The sequence below is a fragment of the Chlamydotis macqueenii genome, chromosome 1 (assembly GCF_036417535.1).
Source record: "Chlamydotis macqueenii isolate bChlMac1 chromosome 1, bChlMac1.mat, whole genome shotgun sequence".
NCBI lineage: Eukaryota > Metazoa > Chordata > Aves > Otidiformes > Otididae > Chlamydotis > Chlamydotis macqueenii.
In genome coordinates this window covers 103,501,582-103,526,790 of record NC_141556.1, presented here as the reverse complement: position 1 = coordinate 103,526,790, position 25,209 = coordinate 103,501,582, and the positions used below count along the sequence as shown (strand labels likewise).

Here is a 25,209-nt window from a genome sequence, read left to right as displayed (position 1 = left end):
GGGGTGCAGGGCGGGGGAGAAAAGAAAGGGAAGGAAGGTGGAGAAGATAATAATTTTATCTGACAGTTTTCAATATATCCATTTTTGTGTTAGCAGCAATTACTCTTCACAAAATATTGGACTTGAGCGAAAGGAAAAAGGTAATATTTTTGTCTCCTGCTTATTGAATGGCTCACAAGCACTCGTGAACATGAACTCTAGCACCTTAGCATAGTTGTGGTGTTGGAGCTTTCTGCATAATTCATCATAAAACAACATGAGGTGTTCAGCAGTCAGTGCTCATTCAGAGATGTTCTGCATTACTAACAGCACTGTAAATATGCCTGCTCCATACATAATTTATGGTTTTCAGCAGAGGTAGTTTTATGCTTCATAATAGGCTAACTTTGATCCTTTAAAATTTGTTTGTTAAACCTAGACGTTGGGTACAAAACAAAGACTTTAAAATTTCTTTCCTGCGTTGCTTGTTGCAGCAGTCTTCATTTTCACATCCCGTTAACAAGGTTGAAATTGATTCTGACCCACTTTTGGGGAAATGAGCCTTCCTATAATGGATTTTGTGTGTAAGACTTTTTATTAGCCAATTCCCTCCACACCCAGCTTGAAGTAGAATGAAAATTGGTTTAGCAAACCTTAGTATAGTCTATTCTATATTTCTACTTAAAGAATATATTGTTATTTCTTGTGACCTGTAGGAGGAAAATGTAGATAGACTTTGTGTTCTGTGAATCCATCTTTTAATGCTGTGATGCAGCTGGAGACCATGTATAAATGTAAATGAACATGTTGGAACTCATTGAAGTCTGCTGGTTATCTTTTGTGGGAAAGTTGCACATTAAAATATTCCATATTAGATTTAAAAAAAACCATCCCATCTTTCAAATTCAGTAAGGTGTCAGGGTTAAGAAAAAAAAAAGTCAGTTTAAAAGGTTCTGTTTGCTAAAACTTAGATGTTTTCTTTTACATATTGTCTTTAGATTCTTTAGCATTGTTTATACAATATTTAAACAGCATCAAATGTAAAAGGTAATATTTTAAAACAAAACTACATTGTAAAATGCATTTCTAAATGAAAATTTACAATATTCCTCTCTGGTATTTCAAAGACTGTAAAGTTGTTTGTTTGTGGTTTTTTTTCCTAAACAGAATGTTTAGGAAATGTGAAATGTTTCAGTACTGCCGTACCAGCACTTTCTGATGGAGTTTATTCTTTCACCTTTCTCCCTAGTCATCCAATTTTCTCTGTAGTTTCCTTTTTAAAAAAAAAAATTGTATTTCCAGTTATCACTATACTTCAACCCACTATCATTCTTTGTTTTTTGAAAGCCTTGCTCACGCCCAAGCTATTTCAGCAAGAAATTTTAGAATTGACTAGTGGTTTTCAGTTTTCCAGTGAATATTAACATCTGCCCTTTAGAAACTAGGTCTCTTTTATACATATACAATTAGGCATACTAAAGATGGATTAAAAATTGCTCATTGCTGTTCAGGCAGCTTGTCATAATCTTTTTTCTCTCCAGCTTCCTGGTTTTTAAGTCATCTGCAGGTAGTTTGCCCAAAGCAAGGATTTAAATATTCTGTCTGCAGTCCAGTTCAGTTGCTCCTCTTCCCTGCCCCCTGTACCAGCCGTCTGACTCTCACTGCATCAGATTCAATTTCTCTAGAGTCATCTGCAACCCATCGCATCAGTTTAGTCTCTCCTTTATTTCTGCTGTTACACTTTAATGTTCTAAGTGTTGGTGGGTTTTATGTAGTGTGGTCTCCTGGATATTTTTTAATTATAATAACTGAAGCCTACATGTACACCATAAATGCAAGATAGAGAATCAGGTAGAGCCAGCTCTTTTGCCATCTCTCTGATTTATCTTCTGTAGTCATTAATCTGTGGATGCTCACACACCCGCAAAGCTTTTTCTGGCTTGTTAGGAGTGTGCTTGCTTAGAGGATGGATACAGCTTTTCTATCTCATTTTTAATAGCACAATCACGCTGGGCAGCTGTATGAGTGCTAGAAAAACTATCTTCTACTGTTTACCTCCATTTGATATTTTAATACTTTTGGTACTGTTGAGTCATCTGTAAGCATATGAGGGAGAACAAATTAAAAGTTTACTTTCTTGGCTAACTTTCTTGGCTACCAGGGCCAGCAAATGTTTCTTGCCGTAGTGAGGGGCAGGGAGGAGTCTTAGTCTCTCATTGTGACTGTTTTACCGTAACTCTTAAGATGCGTGTGATATCTTTCCTTAGATGTCTATGGCTTCTGTAATTTGGGAGCAAAAATTTTATTTAATCTGTCTTTTGCAATAATAAGTGCATTGACATTTATTCATATTGGACAATTTTTCCTACTATATTCTAGGCAACAAAAAAAAAGACATATTCCAGCTCCACACACGTCCACTTTAAGCTTTATATAAGACAGTACAGCTCAACGTTTCTTGAAGGCCAGGCCACATATCACCCTTCAGAGCCAGGAGGAGGCCCAAACAGACCTGCCGTTCATGCTCAGTAAGCATGTGCAGGACAGGCAGTGTATTCAGCATTTTCCAGGAGCCTTGCGTTGGCGGCATGTGAACAGAGTGACTGTGCTGAACAGGCTTGGGGGGCTTTCTGCGGGCAGTACATTTGCTGTACATTTTGCTCCAGCCTTTTGCAACAGAACTTCCCCTGTACAGACAAATGTGATCTTGCTTTTGCGGGGGGGAGGGGGGGGGGGGGCGAGCGAGGGGAGTTGCTGCTCTCATTGGTTTTTCATTTTGGTTTGTTTTGTGTTTTTTTTTTTCTTCTTTCTCTCTTTCTTCCCTGGGTTGTTGTCCTTCTATATATGAAGCCTGAAGCAACAGTATCTGTAACAGCAGTAGAACAGCAGTAGTTAGAGACGTCAACAGCAAGTGAGTTTTCTGCATCACTGTACCAGCTCTGAAATACAGACCAGCACAGAGCTTTTGTTCTTTTCCTGCTCTCATAACAGCAGCTTAATGGTGTGGCTTTTGGAATAAAAGAATCAGAGTGCAACAGTGGTGCAGCACACAATTGTTTCTTTCAAGTTTTCATTTCTATAAGAAGAAGAGAGTTGTTATCTCCTGCTGTCCTGTGACAAGTCTGATGTTGTTTGGTGTTGTGTTTGTTTTCTTTTTTATTGACGCTCCAGTTCCTGGAATCACAGAATTATGTAATTTTGGAAATATTTATGGAAATCGCAAATCATAATTTCAATTGCTTGTTTTCTCTTCTTATTTTCATTCTCTCTTGGAGAAGGTTTATTTATTTTAAACATTTTTTTCTTGATGGTACGTTTGAATGGAGCTCTTCTGCCTGTTGTAAAGATTAGATGAATAAAAATGTAATCTTTATGGGCCAGTGCAGATCTACAACAGCTGTATATAAGCAGCTCTTGCTGAAAACATAAGCAGAAACTGTTTTGGTTTTGTTTTGGTTTTTTCCTCTGCTGCCCCAAAGTGAAGTCATTAAAAGCTTTTTTTTTTAGAGGGCATCGCCTGAGGACCTGTGTATACTCCTAGAAAGGAAAGTTTCCGTGCATGGAGAGAGAGATGTGCTATCTGCAGTGAATTCATTACTTTAAAAATAATTGTCCAGACGCAGTGTAAATAACTTTAGAGTCATTCAGTGGAACAGACACTGTAACAGCAGCTTGTTTGCAGATCGTAGCAGTTGCTTTGTTTTGTTCTGCTCAAAAGATGGGGCAGAATTATGTTTAAGTAGAAGCCAATCAATTATTATTGGTCTTTTAAAGACGTAAACTTCCTTTTTGAAATGTTACTACAAGTTGTTTCTGTAAGTGAGTTTAGTGTAATATTACGTCACAGAACTCTCCGGCCAGGTTTTGAGTCACGTTTTGTAATCATATTGCATTGTTATTCAGTGCATGTTTTCTCTGTGTATCTGTTTGCATATAAGTTTCTTTTGCACACAGGGAATCACAGGAAAGCGATTTGTTACCGATTTTCTCTCTTACAAGTTGGTATCAGAGAAGTTCTTCCCAGTCCTCATGACCTCAGTTGCACTGATTCAGCTGTTTGCCAGCCAGCTTGGGACTGTTGAAACCAAGTAGTTTCATAGACTCAGTTCAAGATCTGTCCAGCCTGACAGTTGAAGCGGTACAGCAGCACACAGGGCAAAGTAAGCAGAACTTGGCAAGGGAACTAAGCACCTAAGGAAAGGCAGCAGAGATCTTCTGAAGTCTCCTGACAATGAAACAGTAAGGTAGACTTAACTGATCCAAATCTGGCATACGAGAGAACCATGCTTGACAAAAGGCTTCAAGACAACTACTTTTGATGGCAGAAAGTGTGCATTGTAAATGGAAGAATATCTAAGTTAGATGGGAGTCAATTATAGATCAAATTAATTGAGAAGATGAAGTGGTCTTTTATACCCCTGATTTTTTTAGAAGTGAATTATTTTTCAGCAAGTTACATTTATCCTGACTTTTGATTCGTATTGGCATTACCGTGTTGATAAATCCTTTTTCATCGATGGGTATTATTCTGGGAGAACAGAAAAATGGTGTCGTGGTTTTCTTAGTGAAAACCCCCCCTCACTAAGAAAACCACGACAAATGGAAAGTCCAATTAATGCTATAAGGAAAATTTATAAGTGCATGTAACAGACTGTAATTCTGTGGTGCTGAGGAGAACTCACACAGGCTTTTTATGCAATGCATGATGCTAAAAGATGTCTTCATTGCTATCACTGTTATTGTTCCTCTGATTCTCATAGTCAAGCAGAAGGAGCAACATCCAAAAGTGAGTGAAACAGCACTTGTAATACCAAGAGCTACAAGCCTATAGAAGAACTAATTTTTCACTAAGGGTTTAGAAAGATATTGTTAGGAATTTTCCTGTATCTTCTTGAAATGGGGATATATAACCATTGAGCTTAAGATAGTTTCAAAAAGCAATATAACTATGTTGAAAAGGACAGTGATCTCTGCCCCACAACCACCTGGTCCAAAGGGCCGACATGGAAGGTACATGCCGGTGACAGAATTTAGTTTACCTGTATCATTTAGTTGATCTGATTTTGTGTTTGTGGTTCTGTGAAAGAAGCTCAGGAAGATCAGTAAAATTAATGGTTACACTGTAAACTGGAGTATAGTGTGGAGATAGCTGTGCTTGGTCTAGGTCAGAAACAGAGATACAGTATAAATGAGCCCTTGTAGGACTTGACTTGGTACTGTAGCAGTTAGATACTTCACACCGCCTCTTCTGAAAAGAAAGCATTGAGCACTGGACTACAGACTGGAGGGGAAATTTATATATATATATATATATATATATATATATATATATATATATATAAATCTAAGTGTGACAGATGCCTTGAGGCTGAGTATTGATCGAGAAAAAATTTGAACCATGGGCAAAGTCACCTTTTCTGTTGTTTCATCTGCTTTGTGCTCGCAGACATAGAACTTTGTGCACTCTTTTTAAACTGGTATGACATCATCACAGAAAATCCCCAGTACATCATCAGCTTCCCTTCCTAAATGAAATGATTTTCAAATCTTTATATTCTTAGCTAACTACTTCGCAACAAAACCGGCTACTCTGTAATGGCTGTAGTCAAAGGAATCTGTGCAGCAAACACATAGCTATGTGTGGGTATAAGATCTGCAGTAACGATGTTAATAAAACACATTATCTTCTAAGCACTTGCTTGTTTGCTTTGTCAGTGTGCTTAAACAAGTCCACAGTCTTGAGAATACAGAAGTCTTGATTCTCAAAACAAAGGCACTTGATGAGGAAGATCAGTTCTCCTCTTACCTTCCTCTCATGTATGGTCTTTCATGCAGGGATTCCGATTGCTGAGTGGATGAATGACAAGAAAGAGGTGCTTTGTGCAAACAGAAAGAAAACACTCAGTTCCATATAAGCAGGCAACAAGATTTAGAAATATTCATGTTTCATTTTCTTTAAAAAGAAAAACAAATGAAGACCACCTAGAAAAAAATCTACTTATTTTAGTCAGATGTAGAATATACAGTGATTGAAAGTTGCTAAAATGATTACGCTCATTCTGGAGACTTAAACCCGAGAGTTGGCTGTATGCAAGGTATTTAAAAGTCTTACTTTAAAAATAAAAATTTAAAAAACTCGCATTTAACTTACATTACCCCACCTTGGAACACATTAATTCAGTGTATTGCTCTTTCATGTCTTCACCTGAGAAATTCACTCTGCTGTCCAGAAAGAGTCTAGTTGTCTCAGTCTGTGCAACAGATGTTAGTCATTGTGTCTCCTCCTCCCCTCCCCTGCCCTCTCCTGAAATGCAAATGTGGTCTTTGGCATTTTTATTTCCCTAGTGGGGTATGTGTTTCCCTATTTAGGCTAGTTGCGGTTACTGTTGAGATTTAAAAAAAAATGTTTAAAAACTCTATAATAAAGCTGATAAATCAGTTTAATGAATTTTATCAGATATCCTCCTCTGCCATTTAATTAATTCCTTAATAAGTGGGAGATTTTTCTTTTTTTTTCCAGTGTGGACAAGCACTTATATTTTTAAAAATGAATTTGTAGTGTATTTTAATTCACACTTGTTCTTTTTGTTTTTTCGTCTCATGACTAAAGCCCATCAACATTCAATACTAATGTAATTAACAACACTCGGTAGAACCGACTGCAAGAAGAATCACATAAATGTTGCATGTGATTGTGCAGCTCACAGATTGCCAGGCTGCTAACCTGACAGCTACACAGGAAGAGATGCAATTGAGAAGTTCTTCTTTTCTTTACATTTCCTAATTGCATAACAGCATTTTTGTTAGCTTTTCAAATGTTTCATCCGTTAGGGTGATTAAGGAAGTGGCACACCTGTGGTTGCCCCATATGTTCCTTTCATGAATATTGCTGCTTCCTACTCCATGAGCCACAAAGAGAGGGCTGCTTATCCTTACTTGCTGAATCTTTTTTTTTTTTTTTTTTCTTCCTGACTCTCATTGCAATACCCCTTACTGAACTCAGAGTTTCATTTTCGTACAGGCGTGTGAGTATGGCCCTGATTCAGGTAATAACCATGTGTGGATATCTCATCTGAGCTACTGACGCCCACACTAGCAAGATTAAAGCTTGTTCCAAAGATGCTTGTCATTCAGCAAGCAAACCTTCAGCTACACTGCACTGCATTTTTTTTTCCTGATATATGGTCACTTCAAAGCCAATTTCCTTGCTGGACTTTAAAGATATGTGTGTTAGCAGTCTTGCCTTTCAGTCATGAGAAAATAGTATTGTGATTTAATTCTGAAAAAAACCCCACATTTGTATCAATTTATTATGTAAAATCCAAGAAGGAAAGTAATGTTAATGTGACCAGTAACAGAATTTTTTGCTGTCTTGCAAATTTGACACAAGTAAACATTTTCTCAACTGTCTGCAGAATGAGTTTTGTTCTCTGCTTTCTAGAAGAAACTTGTTCAAGTCAACATTTTGTTAGGTACCAAATAACCTTTAGAATAATTCAATAAAATATAAAATAAAAGGCTTCAACTAAAATATTCTTACAGCCAAGTAGAAAATCTAGTCAACCGTTACTGACATGGATTCACTGATCTAGAAAATTACTTTAATGCACATATCAATATACTTACTGATTTCTTACATTTCAGTGTTTTTTTTTTAAATTGCTATTGCACAGAGCCCTTGTGTTTCACGTGTTATAAAATTCACTAAATTTTTTCTATCCTAAAGCAATTATATAGCTATTGTAGCTCCTTAGGTTTACCTTTTTTTTTAAATAAAAATTAATAATTTTTTTAAGTAGAGCTTAGCTATAAAAATACGAGGGAGCTTATATGGAGTTGATAAAATAACTGCATGCAAAAGGTAAGATTACACTCTGAATCTCATTGCAGATCCATAAAGGATTCTTTGTTCAAGAGGACATACCAAAATACGATTTTAAGGAAGACAGAAAATTTCCGTTGTTACATTGACATCCCTGTTGTTGTAAGGAGTTGGAATGACTTCCTAAGAAATATGCAATTTTTCTAATTGAAAATAATTGATTAATAGAGTTATTCTGTTGTCCTATTGGGCATACAGTTGGCTGCTTTAGTTAAAAAGAGACCAAGTATTTCAGTCCAGGTGACATTGAAGCTAATGGATAAGATTTTACTGCCACTTGCGGAAATTCAGAAGTCGGTTCTGAGTTCCTACTTCTGCCATTGGCTTCTCATGGCTACACACCCATCCTGTCCCTTTCTGTGCTTTGTGAGGAGTCAGAATTTAACTGGCTCATGAGAGAGGATTGACAAATGCCTGTATCTAAAAATACATCTCAAGAATGCAATGCATAAAGTGGAGAAATTTGGGAGGTGTTTCTCTACTGATTCTTTTTGTCATACTAACTCATTACCTCTAAGAACAGTAGGGACAAGAATTTTGGACAAACATGATATTTGGGTTGAAGCTTTTTATTCATAAACTACTGGAAATTACAGACCTCATATTAAATTCTCACAAATAAAAGAGATCCAAAGGTCAAAATAAAAAAAAAAAACCAAACAGACTTCAGAATAAAAACTTAGAGATTTTGCAGAAGAGACTGTTCCTTCCATCTACTGAAAAAGCAAGGTCAAGTGATAAAAAAAAAGATTTTCTGTATAGCTATTTTTGGGGGCAGCTGGAGAATTCAGGCATATAATTTCCTTTAATTAATCTATTTTAAATTAAATTTGAAAAAAATTAAATTGTTCTTGTACCTAAATCCCCTTAACAGTTTCCTTGACACAGTCTGTACAATCTGTTAGGGATGCGATGCTAAATGCGACTTGTGGTTAGGCACTTCTAAATTTGTATTGACATGGAAGAAGTCATCTAACACATGAATGTATCTTTCTGTTTACATCTATGTATTAATCTAAGGTTCAATAGCACGACAGAGGAAGTCTAGAGATACATTTAAAAAAGCCAGATTTTATGTTTGGCCTTATATGAGGAGTGTGGCATTTGTAAATAACTCTCTTAGAGAGGACAGGAAAAAAATACAATCAGTATACGGCACCATGCTTAGCGAAGCCACAGCAGCTTTTTCCTGTCTCTGTTGCTAAATGGCACGCATCCAGATATCTGCTGTACTAACATTTGCTCCTGGGAGGAGATGAAGAAAAAAGAGTCCATAAGGTTTCCATTGGCCTAGACAACTGAAACATCTGCTAGATTCATGAGCAGCTTGCTGGCCTAAGTCAGCAGGGAGAGCTCCTGCAGATCAGCACTGCCATATCAATAGATATTTCGTAGACCATAGGGAGGAAAAAAAGAAAGTCAGTAGAGTAAGTGATTTTATTTCAAAGTACACCAAAGTCTCGTGTACTTTTATATAAAGTGATATCTAAATTGCACAAAATTAGAGCCATATATACGATTACTCATTATGGAACAAATACATGAATGAATAGCAGGATGCGATCTTCTAATATCTGCTAATAGGAGCAAGTCATCTAGGTTCCAGATGAAATTTGACAAAAAGCAGTCACCTGAGAAAATATTCCTTTTGCTCAGAAGCTTGCACCAGAAGACGCCTCCTCCATCTTTCTGAAATACAAGTAGTATATAGAAGATTGTTGGAAGAGAATCGGCCGTTCTATGTCAACATGCACAACAGAGAAAAACAGCAAGTGTGGAAGCAACAAGGGTAGAAGACAGAGGAGAATATACGTCCGTGTTTGGTCTAAGCTGCCTTACATCTCTGTAGTTCAATCCTGCATTCTGATGCCTAAAAGTGTAGTCTGGCCTAAGTAATTTTGGTGTTTAGAGTTTGGTGCCACTTAAGTTCAAAAAGGCTACTGGAACCATATACCGTGATCGTTCTCTGGGATGACTTCTTGGTGTTATTTTACTCTGTAAACCAAAGTGGGGGGGGGGGGGGGGGAGTAAAGTCCCAAGTCAGTTTTAAAACTGTTTTTTCATATTGGAAGTTTCATTAGCTTAAACAGAGTGGTGTTTCAAAGATCTCTGTACTAGAAAAAGAGTCAAACATCAAAGAAGGTAAATATTGACATGGTGGGTGAAATCGCTGGTAGTGAAAACTTTGTGAATATACAGATGATCAGAAGTGTAAAATCTTTTATTATTCATTCAGTTTTTTTTTTTCTCTGTGAGAATCGGAACTGTTTACTTTAGGGAATGTTCCCAGTTGGCTGGGATGCATCTATATATAGATCAACACAAAGTCATTCAGGGAGTGCCTGTTCAGATCAAAACTGTCTGCAGGCACGATATTTCCCGCCTTTAAGACAATGCTGCCTTTCAACACGCACACCCTCCTTCACAATACTTTTTACAGGAAATATATTTGTTACCAAAGGGATTTTATTTGAAAGTCTGTTTAATTTGTCCATATTGTGTTACATTGACAGAACTCAAATATCCAACTTCTTGATATTGATACCCGTTTACCACTAGGATATTTTAATCGGGACTATTTACAACTGCAGAATATTTCACTGAAAAACACTGGTAATCTGGTAATCAAAACAGATATGTGTAACAACACATACGGCTTCTCTGATAAAAATCTGATTTTTCTCCCTTTGCTTTCTCTTCATGTAGCTTCGAGGGTTACGTAACATCTGAAGCAAACTGAATAGTGAAAGCATTGGAAGTCCAGATAGCAAGGATTTAGTTTATGCATTAGTGCAATGATGGGTGAGTCTTATTCAGACTTGTTTCCAAACCAGGAGTAGTAAGATCGGTGTTTAGATAAGCTGTTCTATTCTGATATATATATATTAAAAGAGAAACAAAACCAGTCTGAATTAAAAAGAAGCTAAATTTACAGAAAAAAAAAGGAGGGGTTTTATTGATGATTGTATCACTGTTCTTCTTTGTGCCCCTCTTTTGCTTGTGTATGCATGTGTAAACATGTACAAGATATGCATTTACTTCTATGTTTTAACAAGAATAAAAGCTACTGTGTGAGCATGTACTAAGGCAAACCTAGAACAGTTTTCATTTTCACTTTTGCTCAGCTGTTTGGTACATTGAAAAATTCCAGCTTCCATTTAAACACAGAAGGTTTAAAGTGGTGAGCAAGCTTTTGCCAGGGCTATTTGCAAATAACAGTAAGCAGTTCAGTGGTGGTGCATTTTGGGGATTCCTGAATAATCTTTGACGTTACAGACATCCAAAGAACAGCACTACTTGGAGTATAGCTGCCTCTTCTTCTGTCTTTTAACATCTCTTTTGGATGAAATTTCGGAAGGTGGTGAGACAAAGCTAAAAGTGGAAGGATTCTAAACCTTTATTGTGTTCTGCTCTGATGGAAAGAGTGATTGAACAGAGAATATAGATTAACAGATAGACAAAAATAATATCCTTGCCAGATAGGTTACCGTATGTTGGACTTCAAACTCCATTATCTGTTTTAAGGATGAAAGAAGAAAAAAAATTTCTGGAGAGGTGCAAGAATATTTCCTCTTATGATCACTCAATAGCTGGAAAGCATGAGAGAGCATTTTTTTTCCAACAGATTCAAAGTGTTTCAGGGATGGAAGCAAGGAAATGATGAAAGGGGTTGTGGCAAAACGAGGAGGGAAAAAAATGAATCAAGTCTACTGACTTAATTGTGTTTTTTCTTGGTTGTGTAATTCTCTTTCAGTGGAATGTTTAATTTAGAATAATGAAAACCAAAGTATTTTGATTTTTCTGAACAGAAATTGTTTGCTTTTAACACTTAAGGAAAAATTAGTATTTCTAATGTTTTCAATCCATCTCTACTATTCCTCTAGCCAAAATTATTTTCTCAATTATTTCTGAATTTCTTGTAGTTTTAGTCTTCCTTAAACATTACATTTTTTTTTTTCCAATAAATTTACTGTTTTCCAAAATATCTTCTCCCAATATTAAGGTTATATGCTTTCATATGTCCCCAGAGTATTTCAAGACAAGATTTAAATGAGGTAGAGTTGTGGGAGAGGCTATGATTAGGCTACTGAAGTATCTGTGAGATCAGCACAGGTTCTGCAAGCAGGTGTAATGCGTGCAGCCTGTGAAGAGATGCCCACCTGAGAATGCTAGGCACTACCAAGTTGTAAGGAAACACAAGTAACAAGAGTTTAGCATGTAGAATCCAGCAACAGTTGCAAATATCCAGTGCACAGTTTGAACAGGCAGTGACAGCTGGTAACACCTAATAGCTTACAGAAATTCTCAATTCACAGGAAAAATGAAGCATATAGGACTACAGTGAAAACCTGTGGATCTGATTTAGGAAGTCTATGGAAAGGATTAATTTACTGCTTCAGTACATTAGCTGTTATTTGTGAACATGCTCCAAAATGAAGCTCTGTATATGAATATTTGTAGTTCTCAGTGGATCCATACTACTGTGTTCTGGAAGAACAACTTACAGAAAATGTTGTAGCAACCTAACTGTCCCCCTTTCCTATTAAAAAAAAAAAAACCTAAAGGCAACAACAAAGCCCACAAAACAACAAAAAACCCCAAACCCTCAAAGAAACAACAACAACAACAACAACAAAAAACCCAGCCACAAAGCCCGCATTATCCTAGATGGGCTGAATCTTCACACTAGTTCTAAAGAGTCCGAGTAACCGTGCAGCATTTTTCAGAGCACTTGCTCTAGGCTGATATCTCAATCTAGGATTGGGCAACTGACTTCGTCTTCTTGTGAACATCTCTCAATATGACTGTAGTTTTCTCATTTTTTTTTAACTGTTTGCATTTCAACTATTCTTGTTGCTAGGGGAGAGAGAGACATCTGCTTGTCTGGATTACCTTTTCAAATGGTGTTCTAGAAAGATAAAGTGCTTTTGAGAGCCTGTAGCAATTAACATTCAGGGCATTCTTGAAGTTATGCATCTATGTCATCTTTCTCATAATTCCTCCTTTGAGAAAGACTAGATTCCTACATTTATAATTGTTGCAGATCTGTGGTTGATAATTTCGTATTCTTCCCTACCCCCCTTATTTACCTGCTTCTGGATGGAGCATGCTTGAAAGATGATTGTCAGTGTATTACTGTAAACTTGAGCATTGTTTCAGAGCACTTTGCCCACTATTTCCACCCTAGATACTGAAAATATTTGTTGTTAAGAGTATTGAAATATATATATCTACAGACCCTCATTGATCTCTGTTTAAGTAATTCTTGGTTTCATGTTTGTTTATGTAAAAGGAACTTATGTTAACCACGTGCACTTTAAAGAGTAGGCACGGTTTGCATTACGTTCAGATAAACATGTAAGCCTGTGGATGCTTATCAGCATTATCTGGGTATTTTCAGTGCACAGAACTAGGAAGAAAATCTCTCACAAAAAATATTCATTCAGGCCTTGTGACCATTCTCCAAAGTGGAATTATGCTGTGCCAGCTGGAGTTCATCAGAGCACTTGTGTTCTTTATAGATTTCTTTTTGTTGTTGTTGTTGGTTGGTTGGAGTTTTTTTGCAGTTGTTGAAGTGCAGTGGACGTTAAGAGGGTAAATGGCTTGGTCATGCCATCACAGTGCCAAACATCTGTGACTTGCAATGAATTATCGCGTGGAAAATTCCTGAAAAATGTGTGCTTTAGATTGCATGTCATTGTAGTCACTTTTAGAATTGTTCTAAGTACTTGCTAATGGCTTATTTGTATTAATACATGGTATGCACATAGTATGCTCTAACTTTGTAGCAACAAGTAGATTTTATAGGGTTATATGTGTATGTATATTTGTCTCCACTGTACCTTTATGTATTTCTTCTGTTACCCTATTATCTGGCTTCTCTGTAACTTGTTTGTGCATTTGCTTCCTGGATGTGAAGTAAGAAAATGCCATTATTCTCATTTTACAGATTAGGGATGGAAATGTGGTGACAATAACGCCCGTAAGCTCAGGAAATGGAAGTGCCCAGTTCCTTATTCTTCATGTTAGAATTGGATACCTTCCTGCTTTTAGAGAAAAAGGACTTTACGGTTGGTTGAAGCACAAAGAATTGAGCATAGCATTTTGAAGTGAAAAGTGACAGATACCTCTAAACCATATTTGGGCTTATGAGCAACAGAAAATTAAGCAGTCTCTTATCACAGTCATGGGAAGAGGAAGGTCACTTTAATTATTTTTGGGTTTGTAATTTCCGTCTGGAATTTAGAGTGGTGCACAGGAATGCCTTTTTCCCCTTTCCAAATAAATAAAAATAAAATAAAATAAGTGGATAGTCTTCTCCATTCACAAGCCAATAATGCCATGGTGATAGTCTGAAAACAGTAAAAAAGTAGTCATCTGTGTGAGGTTCCTAGGAAACAGCACTGTTTGTGCATAGTTTTTATTGCATTGTCTTTCTCACATTTTTTTTCTGTTTATCTTCATGAAGTAGTTGTACTTCCATAGGTAATTTTCTCAAATTTATATCTACAGTCTCTTTCACTGAAATATAGTCCGAATCAGTTATATCCTGAGTTAGCTGCTCTTGTAGAAACATACACCTGAAACACAGGGAGTGAAGGAAAGAACAAAGGCTTCCTCCTTCCCCGTTACTGCTGTCTAACATAAATTCTACAGTCTGAAATGAGTGGATATACTGTCGTGCTCTTATCCTTTGGATTATTTTAGTAACTGCTTAAACATTTTTAAAAAGCATAATCATACTGGCTTTTGTTTCTAATGTTGTAATTCCTTTGCTAAGAAAGAATGCCAAAATTAGTGTATTCTCCCTACAGATGCAGGTTGCTATTTCACAGAATCATAGAATACGTTGGGTTGGAAGGGACCTTTAAAGGTCATCTAGTCCAATCGTCACCCCCACAGGGAGCAGGGACATCTCCAACTGGATGAGGTTGCTCAGAGTCTCCTCCAACTTGGCCTTGAATGTTTCCAGGGATGAGACATCCACCACCTCTCTGGGCAACCTGTTCCAGTGTTCCACCACTGTCATTGTAAAACATTTTTTCCCTATATTCAGTCTGAATCTTCCTCCCTTTATTTTGAAACCATTACCCCTCGTTCTATCACAACAGGCCCTGCTGAAGTATTTGAAGTAGTAAGTTGGTTGCCTCATCACCCAAATATTTACTCTGTATTTTTTTTTTTCCTTTACAGCCTAGTCCTGTTGAAGTTAATCTTAAAACATCTAACTGATTTGAAAAATAATTTACTAAAGGTTTATTTTCTTTATTTGCTCTCATACAGTTTTGCATTTTTTATGGGTTCTAGTTTTGCCTGACATCATGCTATAAAGGTGTCGAATAAAAAGCCCATTGCTTTGTGGTTCTACACAATACAGAAACCAATAAATCTCTGCTATAGGCTTTCTGTGTGAGAATGAATAGAACTGTAGGCTCTGTTCTTTCCCTTGGATATGCTGATAAATGTCATTTACCTCATAGGATGCTGGGCAGCCAGGCTTGCAGAAGGCAGAGCCGATGTGCCAAAAGATTGCTAAGTCACTGCTGTCACCTCTTGTCCAGTCTCTTCTCTCTTTCCACACCCATTTCTTTTTGTGGCTTTCTGATGTACAGTGACATGAGTAGGCAAAGCTTGCTGCACTGATAGTGTGAAATTCTTAATTTATAACATAACTGTTTCCATAAAAAACAGACCTCTGCAGAAAGAGAGTAAAGAGAGGATTATGTTTTCTCAGTCCTTACAACCATCAAGTCACATTCATAATTAATTAGCCTCGTAAATTGATTAGAATATATAGCCTCAGCATCAAATGGAAGTGTTGAACTCATTAAAAAGCTTTCATTTTAATTGCAAAAAGTACAAAAAAAAAACCCCAAATATAAACAAATAAATATGAGATGAACTCACAAGATGAATGTTTCCAAACTGGACCAAATAAGGATAATTATTCTCCATAGTCTTGTCACATACTGAGATAAAAATCAGTTTTAACATCTGTAAAAGCAGTTAAGCCATAATTTCTAGGTAAAAAAAAAAAAAAGCCTTTCTTGACTGAAAACAGCTTGCGGCTAATGAGATATGAGCCTGTCAATTCTACTGGAAAGCAGTATTGGTCCTCCAGAAAGCATCGCAAAAATGACCTGTGATAGAATATACTTCACTATAGTTCCATCTAAGCAAAATAGCTGAAATAATTTTGCTTAAAAAGCTTCCTAAAATGAGCAGAGGAACTGGGATACAGCGTGGTGACAGGTGCCACAATAGCTTCATTGTTTATTGTAATTTATCTTTGCAGAACCTTGTAGTTTTTTCCAGTGAAAATTCTTGCTTCCTCTTCAGGTACAAGAGAATGATAATTTAGGCCATCAGTATTTTTTTTTATTTATTCTTTCATTATTAGTACACTTGAGACAGGCACTAAAATTGTCTGACTTGCCTCGATGTTTGATCTTGGATTAGAACATAGCTGTTTATACTGTCGCAGATATACATGTGTCTAATTGACCTGAGCTTCCAGTGAAGGATAGAAGTCTCCTTGCCAACCATTTCTTGTGGAGAAAGCAAACAAACTGGGTGGGTAGCCCTCTCTGTAGAACAGTGACCATCTGAGTCACGTTTGTTGTCTCGATCATACCTCTCAATCATCTCAGTTAATAGTAAAGTAGGAAGTAAATTGCTCTGGACTTATATAAGAAGCTGTGTTCAGAATAGTCCTTATTATTTACGTGTTCTGAATTTTCTATATGTTTATAAAAATAAAATGGCCCTTTAATACTTACTAAGTAGTGTTTGAGGGGGAAATTCTCTTTGGTGCAAATTAAAATTCTTGTCAAAGTTATAATTTTCACCTCGCTCCCCTGCCTCATCTTACCTTTTTGCCCGCCCGGTCTTACACTCCTACCTTCTCTTTTTTTCAGTTAAGCAGGGATAATTCCCGTATTCCTGATGCTGGTAAGCCTTGTACTTTTTTTCTGCATTCTCTAAAAGCTGACAGGCAGCAAAAGTCTGGAGTGCATGTGGGTGCATTCTTTCCAGAGAGCACTTGCCCTTTACAAGCCCAGTGTCCCATCATAATCATGTCATCACGTATGATGGTTTTTCTCCTGGTGCATCTCCTAAAGCAAGTCTCGAGGTCTGCCCTTAGTACCAGTACCAGATCTGGGCATCTTTACCATACTGCAACTTGAAGTAAGGAATTACCAGTGCCTTTGTATAATATACTGCTAAGATTTCTGGAGTGGAATCCTGGCTGCTTGTATTCAAGGAAGAGAAAGGCTCCCAAGTTGTTCTGGGAACGGAGGGCCATTCGGTGAGAGGCAAATAAAACATCTTGGTTTGTTCAGCTGGCACAATGTAGACTAAAAGATCATGTATCTGGGAAGGACTTAATACACTGATGAGCAGTGCAGGAACTGCTAAGAGATTTTCCACTGGATGTTGAAATTTATCGTATAATTAATTATTATTAAATAACATTGCTACATTCTTTATTCCTTTCTGCTCATGCATACTGATCGTGTAGGAGTTTTGCTGAACTAAAGTACAATTTGGTTCAATAGTGTTTGCTATTGGTATGAGTGTGATTTCTATAATCATTTTTGTTTTTCAACAAGATAAATTATGTACGATGCAAGAATTTTTGTATTTGTGACATTGCTGAGTCCAATTCAAAAATTAAAGAGGTTTAGGCAGACTTGGATTCATTACTACAATCTGGAAGTCATCTTAAAATTCTTGGAAATCCACTGTCTTTTTTATTTTGCTTATTCATGGTTTCCAAAATTTTGCGCCAAATATTAAAAAACTTACACAAATAAAGACATTTATACTTTTAAAATTGACTTTATTATTACAAGGTCTTATTCCTGAAGAAGGAAGCTATGTTTAGATGGTGAGAACAGAAATTACATTGATCATTTCTAGAATGTATATAGAACTGTTGTTTAACAGTATATATGCACAAACCAGAAAAAATATGTGATTTGAACAATATGTGTAGCAAAGGAATATAGATTTTCATCCATAATCTCAAATGGAAGCATTATAAAGTTTATTTTATCACTATTTGAAGCCCTTGCTCCCTATAAGTACATTTCTTTGTCTCATAGCAGCAGCAGTATGGGCCGAAATCAGATGAGAGGAAGTGGAAACGTGTATTAAAAAAAAAAGAAAAAAAAAATCCTTTTTTGAGCCAAATCTTTTTACAAGTTCAATAAGCATCATTCTTTTGTGTTGATTGGTTGACAAAGCATGGTTTAAATGGATTGCCTGAGGTCATGTGAGAAGTCAATGGTAGATTTTAGGAATACTTTTCAAACACTTTCAAAATCCCAGATTTTGAAATCTGAGATTTCAGTTAGTTTCATTAGGGTTATATCTCACTGACATCATGACCATTAAAGGTAATATGGACATCAGTTTGTACTTAAATTTTCTGCCTTAATAGAAACTTTTATTAAGCTCTATTTTAAAACAAATCTTTATAGGAATTGATTTATTTTCAATGTGTTTTTGGAATACATTTATAAATGAATATTTGAACAATATAGTATTTTCATGACTTCTTAAATTACACTTATGTCTAGAAAAAGTTAACTGTATTTTTTAAAATATTTTGATTGTTGTAGGGCCTTTGACTTGAAATAGCATGACATCTTGAGTGATAATCACGACGTATTCAAAACTAAACTTAGAAGCATTCAGCAGATTAGAACTGTTTGAAAAAACAGAGTGAATGTGTAATGGTATTTAAGAACTCACAATTAAACAGTCATGTTTCTGTGCATTTGTCTGGATAAGGAAAAGCAGTTGGTACTGTAGTATTTAGATGGTTTCCAGAGTTGTTTTTTAGAAACACCCTGGGAAACACAATTGTTGCCAGCAGTGTTTGCAAATGCCCCAAAGAATGTGGATGTATGAAATAATGAAGACCACAGGTCACTGGGCTCAGAAAAACAGGTGTTTCAGTGCAGTGAAACATAGAGTTGTATATCTAAGAGTTACAGGAGGAGGTCATAGAACTGGAATGGACATTTGTCTTTGGAGCGGTGTCCGAGAAAAAACACTGGTGTCATGGTAGACTATCAGTCAGACTTGCGTCCCAATCTGACTCTGTGGCCAAGGGGACTCATTTAGGTGTACAAAAAAGAATATGAAGTGTTGATAGAGAAGTAGCATCATCTTTGTAATTTTTCTTCTATGACTATTACAGTGGGATTTCCAGATCTGGGCTCCACACTTCAGAAAAAAGATGACAAATTGAAGAGGGCACAGAGAAACAACACAGACTTGTTAAAGAATTAGAAAAATACATTTTCTACAGATAGACTTAGGAGCTCAATTTATTTAGATTATCAAAGAGAAGATTAATGGGTGATATGATCACAATCTCTAAGTACCTACAAAAGAAAGAGAAAATTGATAATAGAGGGCTCTTCAGAGCACGGAAAAAGCTATTACAAGAGCCAGTGGATGCTAGGTGCTGCAGTGAGACAAATTCAGACTAGGAATAAAACCCTCTTTTCTTGTTTAAGCATGCAATGATGGCCATTGCTCTCTGAAATAAGTTACTGAAGGTGCTACTAGGTTTTCATTACTAGACTTCTTAAGTCAAGGCAGAATGCTTTTGTTACAGGTAATTGTCTCGCTCAATCTCTGCTCCCGGAGTTGAAGAAGAAATTAAGACCAGAATGTTTAATAATTATGTTAAGAACAGTTCATGCTAGAAAATCTCAGTGTGGCACTCAGTTGTTGAAATGATGCTGAAAACTATTTGTTTTAACATGCTGGACTCAATCTGGAGGAGTCTTTAGACTTGCCATCTTATTGAAGGCTCATCACCAAGTATTCCTGACTTAGTGGGACCGTTCACAAGGATCAGAACCGGCGTACTCAGTGCTGGAAGTATGAATGCTTTTTTTTTCAGTGGTGGTAAGTTATCCCAGGTGTAAGGGTCTTTGCCAAAGCAAGTACCTCAGAGAATGATGTGATTCCAATCAGTGGCCTCCAGCCATGGATCGCTGTGCTGCAGGGCGAGCCTGCTGCCCTCACAGCTCAACCGTGACATCTAGAACTGGCTGAGAATATCTTGTCTGCATCACTGATGGCCTGGGTTCTTCATCCCACTGAGTGCTTGCATGGGCTGGCAGTTTTGCTGTCATGCTTCCTGGACACATGCTACCTGCCTATTTAACAGAAATGAGGCTTCTCCTGCAAAATACTGTCAATCTCCTCAGGACCTCAGGAAAGCTGGCATAAAACCACTTCTTTGACACCTATAACCCTGTGTTGAATGGCACAGTGTTGATGCTCTCTATAATGTTCGTGTATCTGGTATAGGCTTTTGCAACCTTTTTCAGTCCTTCCAGTCCCACAGTTTCTACCTCAATAACTCAAGTTAGATGCTGATACAAACAATAAAGCAAATCTCATAAATGTTTATTTGTCTTAGTTTTCCAATTAGTTACTAATAATTTTTGTCTTCATTAAGTGGTGTGCAGTAGCCATTCTTTTGGTCTTGCTTTGTCTGTTTTTTGCTGTTCCGCACAGGCTCACTTCTTTCCACTTCTGCTAGTTTCCAGGTTAAATGGCTCATTTTCTCTGTACCTCTTTCTCCACCCCAAGCTTCCTATGAAGCTATGTGCATGTTCTTTAGATGCATGCAGCTTCTGTATTGGTAAGGGATAGGCTGAATACTTTGGTTTCACTTTTATATGCTAGATTAATTATATTAGTAGATTAATTCTTGCTTCCAAAACATCAGCACACAGTAGAATTGCCAGAGAAAAGAAAGTTATTCTGACCTCTTTCAGATCATGGCACCTACAGTTTCCATTTAAATGGCTGATGAAAAAAGTTTATCTACTGACCACTCTTTTGGCCAAACAAGTCTATGATTTCACATTCATTAGCAAATGAGAGACTGCATTGACACCTTCATGATAAGAACTGTAATATCAGAAAGACAGTAGATGGTGATTCAGGGGAGATCTCCCAAATCATGTTAATAGAGTCCTAAATAATTGCAACAGTTCTTTACTAAACTATTTTCCATTCCTAGTCCTTGATGTAAATGACAGATTTCAGTGTGCCAATCTCTGGCACTTGGTTCTGTGTAATGCTTCTTATCTGCGAAAATTATTTTAGTCCCCATAGCCTTTTATCCACAAGTCATTCTTTAGAAGGTTATTTCTTTGGTAAGATGCCTGTAATTTAGTGGAAGTAATAACAGGCTGTATGCATTGTTCTGGATTTTCAAAATTCTAATTTAAGCGATAAGCAATTTATGCAATATCTTGAGGTTCCTTGACACATTGGAATTGAAAGAGGAGAAATGGAAGGAAATGACAAATCTTTTCTGTTTTCTTCTTTTTTTTTTTCTGTCCTTGTTTATGATTTTTCACTCATCAAGTATTTCTCAACGTGTGGTTTTCAAGAAGCAGGATTTGATTAATGAAGTGTCAGATACAGAGGATGTCATGAGAATTTTGGCATTTATTGTTTGCAGCATTTAAATTAGCCATGGTGTTTTCAATATTCCTTATTTTTTGTTTACTATATCTGTGATTCTGTTAATAGAAAATACCATCTTATAGTAAATGTGAGTACATAGTAAATTTTGATCTTTAGAAGTCTACAGGAAGCTGATATTTATACAAATATTATACCAGTTATTCAGATTTGACATGTTGATGAAAATTATTTTATTTATTTGTTTTTTTTTTTTTAAATCAAGATAGGGAAGTGTTTTTGTTCAAATAAAATATTTATTGTAATTTCATTTCTTGAGATAACCTTTCTTTATCACTACTGATAATTTATTAATTTGTTCAGGCTATAAACACTTAGGTGGTAGAATAATTTTTGTAGAATATTTGTGGAGAGTGTTAGACTGCCTAAATGCTAATGGTTTCAGTGACATTGACACTGACGTACCAGACCTAAAGCTATTAAAATTATTTTACGTAGGAAAATGGACAAGTATCAAAACCTGGCTAGAATTACATTTTTGGCAGTATCAACAGGTCAAGTGGGAGTTCAGTTGTTAATCTTTTATTTAGTAATTCCTTACTCTGGTCATCCGAAAACCTGTATACTAGGTAATAGACTTCAATGTTATCATGCCTTCCATATAGAAGGCATACCTCAGTTTAACTTAGCTGGGAACAACTCTCATGAGAGCCACTAAAACAGGGTGTTTCTGTGAAGGTTTTATGCCAGATTTGTGATTCCATATTGGTATGATTAGTGGATATTGTATATATAATTTCCTTGATGTACTTATGACATGTCTATGAGCTTGTTTACTCCTGTAGGACTGTAGAGAGATTTTTAACTTCTGACACATCCCACTTGAGTGTCAATCTTGGTATTATACTTCTTATGCTAGCAGCTCTACCTACCCTTGAGTGCTTCTTGTATTAATAGAACCTGATTAAAAGGAGGGGAAGAAAGAAGTATATATTTGATTGTAGGCTATTGGATTGTCTTTCTTCTGCATTGTATCCTTGAATAAATTAATGTTTCTCCCAAATAATGATGTGTCTTTCTTATTATTGAGGAACTTTTCTTTCCCGATCCCTGTTAAAAATGACTTCCATGTTTTTACTGTGCTCCCTTGTTGCGATATTCTCTGTCAGAATGTGCTGTTTGACAAGGGGAGTGCTGTTCTCACAATACATAAACACTGTAGTCTAACTATGCCATTGAAAATGCTTCTGATGCAAGAACCTGTGTGATACTGCTCCTGTACTGTGTAGAGGTATTTGGAAGTCTTCCCAGTGACTTTTCAGCAAGCACTTATTGTGATTCATAATGCTCTGGGATAGAATCACAGATGTGAAAGAGACCTACTACATCATCATTTCCATTTTCATACGAGATCAGGTTATATTCCCTCAACAGAGGATGCACTGAGTGTTAGATTCACACTACGTTTGCTCTTCAACAACTTTCCAAACAGGAAAAACATTGTCCCGAGAGTTCTTTAAAAAGCATAAAAAGGAACAAGGAGTGAAGGCAGCTCTGTCCCTCTATTTTAAAAATCCTATGCAGATTGTTTACGTTACACTTTCAGTGATGTTTTCAACAGCCAGTTAGCTATATTTTCTGTACTGAGACATCTCTGTAGTTATGTAGTACCTGAGCCCTGTGCAGAGGCACATCTTGGATATATGGGTATGTCTGAGGAGATAAAATTGCAGAGTGTTTCTTTGGAAGTAATTAGTATGACTTATAAGGGGAAAAAAAAAGAAGGGAGGGGCGGGGAAATATGTCTTTCTTAATAAATCTGTTTCTTGGATGCAGAGAATATATTGTGAATATTTTTTTTTTCAATTTATTGTACTACCTTTCTTTGATCGGAATAGATCACACTGAATTCAGGCTCTGTCATCTGTGGGAAGCTGATGCTACAACTTAAATCCTCTCTTTTTTTTTTCTCTTTCTCTCTTCCCTTCTCCATCCCTCCCCTCCCTCCTCAGGCAGCCAAGGGCAGTTTCCACTTACACAGAACGTTACCGTTGTCGAAGGGGGAACAGCAAATTTGACCTGCAGGGTCGATCAAAATGATAACACCTCCCTCCAGTGGTCAAATCCAGCTCAACAGACACTGTACTTCGATGACAAGAAAGGTAAATCGTTTCCTGATCTCACGGTTCTACGTCATTTTTTTTTTTCCAAGAGAGAAATGTGTAAAACAATTCCTCTTTAATATTTTAATGATAAAAAAAATTTGCTAAGAATATATGTTTTCAGCTGTAATTATGATTTTTTTTTTTTTTTTTTGGAGAGGAGTTCACTGAAGTACTCCCTTGCATAGAAAATTGTATGTTATTATTAAAGGAAAATAATAATATTTGAATTTCTTATTGCAAGGTAATTTGGAAAACATTGTTGCAAAATATTTTGGAAGAGCATTTATGGGTGGTCAGAGGCTAGCAAGGGAAGAAGTAGTCCATAAACCTTGTGACTTGCTTTCATTAGTGTGTGTGCTTGTGTGTATACATATTTATTTTATGTGCTTTTATACATATATGTAATCTCACCGTTTGCTTCAAGTGTACTGCAGTTTAGTTGTTACTGAAGTGCACAGTTGCAGAGGAAGGTGTTCTTAACAGCTAACAAAAATGCTCATTTTTAGTGCCCTGATTTTTCTGATTATACCAGTTTTTTAAATTTTAGTTAAATTAGAGGGGGAAAAAGACATGAAAAGGTCTGTTCCATACAAAAAGAAGGGCATTATCACTGCAGTAGGGTATATTTCTAGGACATTCATCTTAATCTGAAATTTTAAAACATTACATTTTGTATAATAGAATATTAACATAAAGATTACATTAGATTCTGTAAAGAATTTAAAACTAAAGTTATGAGGAATAAATTCATCACTTGGCTTCGAAAATGCAAAAACTTTGGTGTTGATTTTAGTGCTACAGAAGGTCAACAGTATTTCGTACTTAATTCTACTGCTTGAATTTATTCTGAAAGGTGCTACATACTCTAGAACATATTTTAACAAATGTAGTTATTCCTCTGCTTAAAATTAAAGAAGTGCTGTCCAAATGCTTTGCTGAATGATTACAAGACTTTAAAACACCTTGCAGGACTGAAAACGCTTTGTAGATCTATTCACTTCAATAAAAGTAGAGTCTAAAACCTGTCATTTTATACCTGCAGAAGCTGCAATCAAAATATGGTTTTCTGCTATTAATATAATAGCTGAATAGAATCTCTTTATGGTGTTGAAGTGGTTCCTTTCTCTTTTATCTAATTTCCTGTAGTGTGTAATCATTTGATTTGCAATTTCTTTGAAATCATAAGTACCTTTTGAATGCAGGATTGAAGCTGAGAGATTTATAAGGTGCAAACTTTTGAGCTGTAAGTCTAGTCCTGTAACCATTACTCGTATAGACCCCTTTATTTTAGTCATAATCGCTAGTGATTTGGGATTGGTAAATCATGTCTGCAAAACTAAAAGCAGAGAAAACTTGTCTGTTGATAGAGCACATCAATACGCACAAAATCTATATCTTTTATAAAATAAGTGACATTTTAAAGGATGCTGAGAAGGACGTGGGAGGACTGCAAATAGATTAATTTGAACTTCGTAGCCATTTTGGTTTGAATTGAATTTTCTGTGTACTTTAGCTAAATCTGTACTTTTAGTGACAAATAATTGAAGTTTGTATTACTTTTTAATATAATGAATTGAAGCAACAGAATTTGAATGGCACACAGAATAGTAAGTACTTAGAGGCCATTTATATTCCCCACAGGAAATGTGAGAAGCTGAAGTGTATAAATTTAAAGGACTGCACTCTTTATGGAACTTTCAGCTTGTCCCAAGA

The 25,209-nt window shown here is 36.3% G+C and overlaps 1 protein-coding gene across 4 annotated transcripts in view; it reads left to right on the top strand.

Annotated features, from left to right (window-relative positions):
• Nucleotides 1–25,209, top strand: part of CADM2 (cell adhesion molecule 2) — a 685,724-nt gene that overhangs the window by 470,590 nt on the left and 189,925 nt on the right. For all 4 annotated transcript variants that reach the window (XM_086763694.1, XM_086763712.1, XM_086763689.1 and 1 more), the window contains one exon: nucleotides 23,344–23,493. In XM_086763694.1, the coding sequence (XP_086619820.1) occupies nucleotides 23,344–23,493 (150 nt within the window). The remainder of the gene's footprint in view (nucleotides 1–23,343; nucleotides 23,494–25,209) is intronic.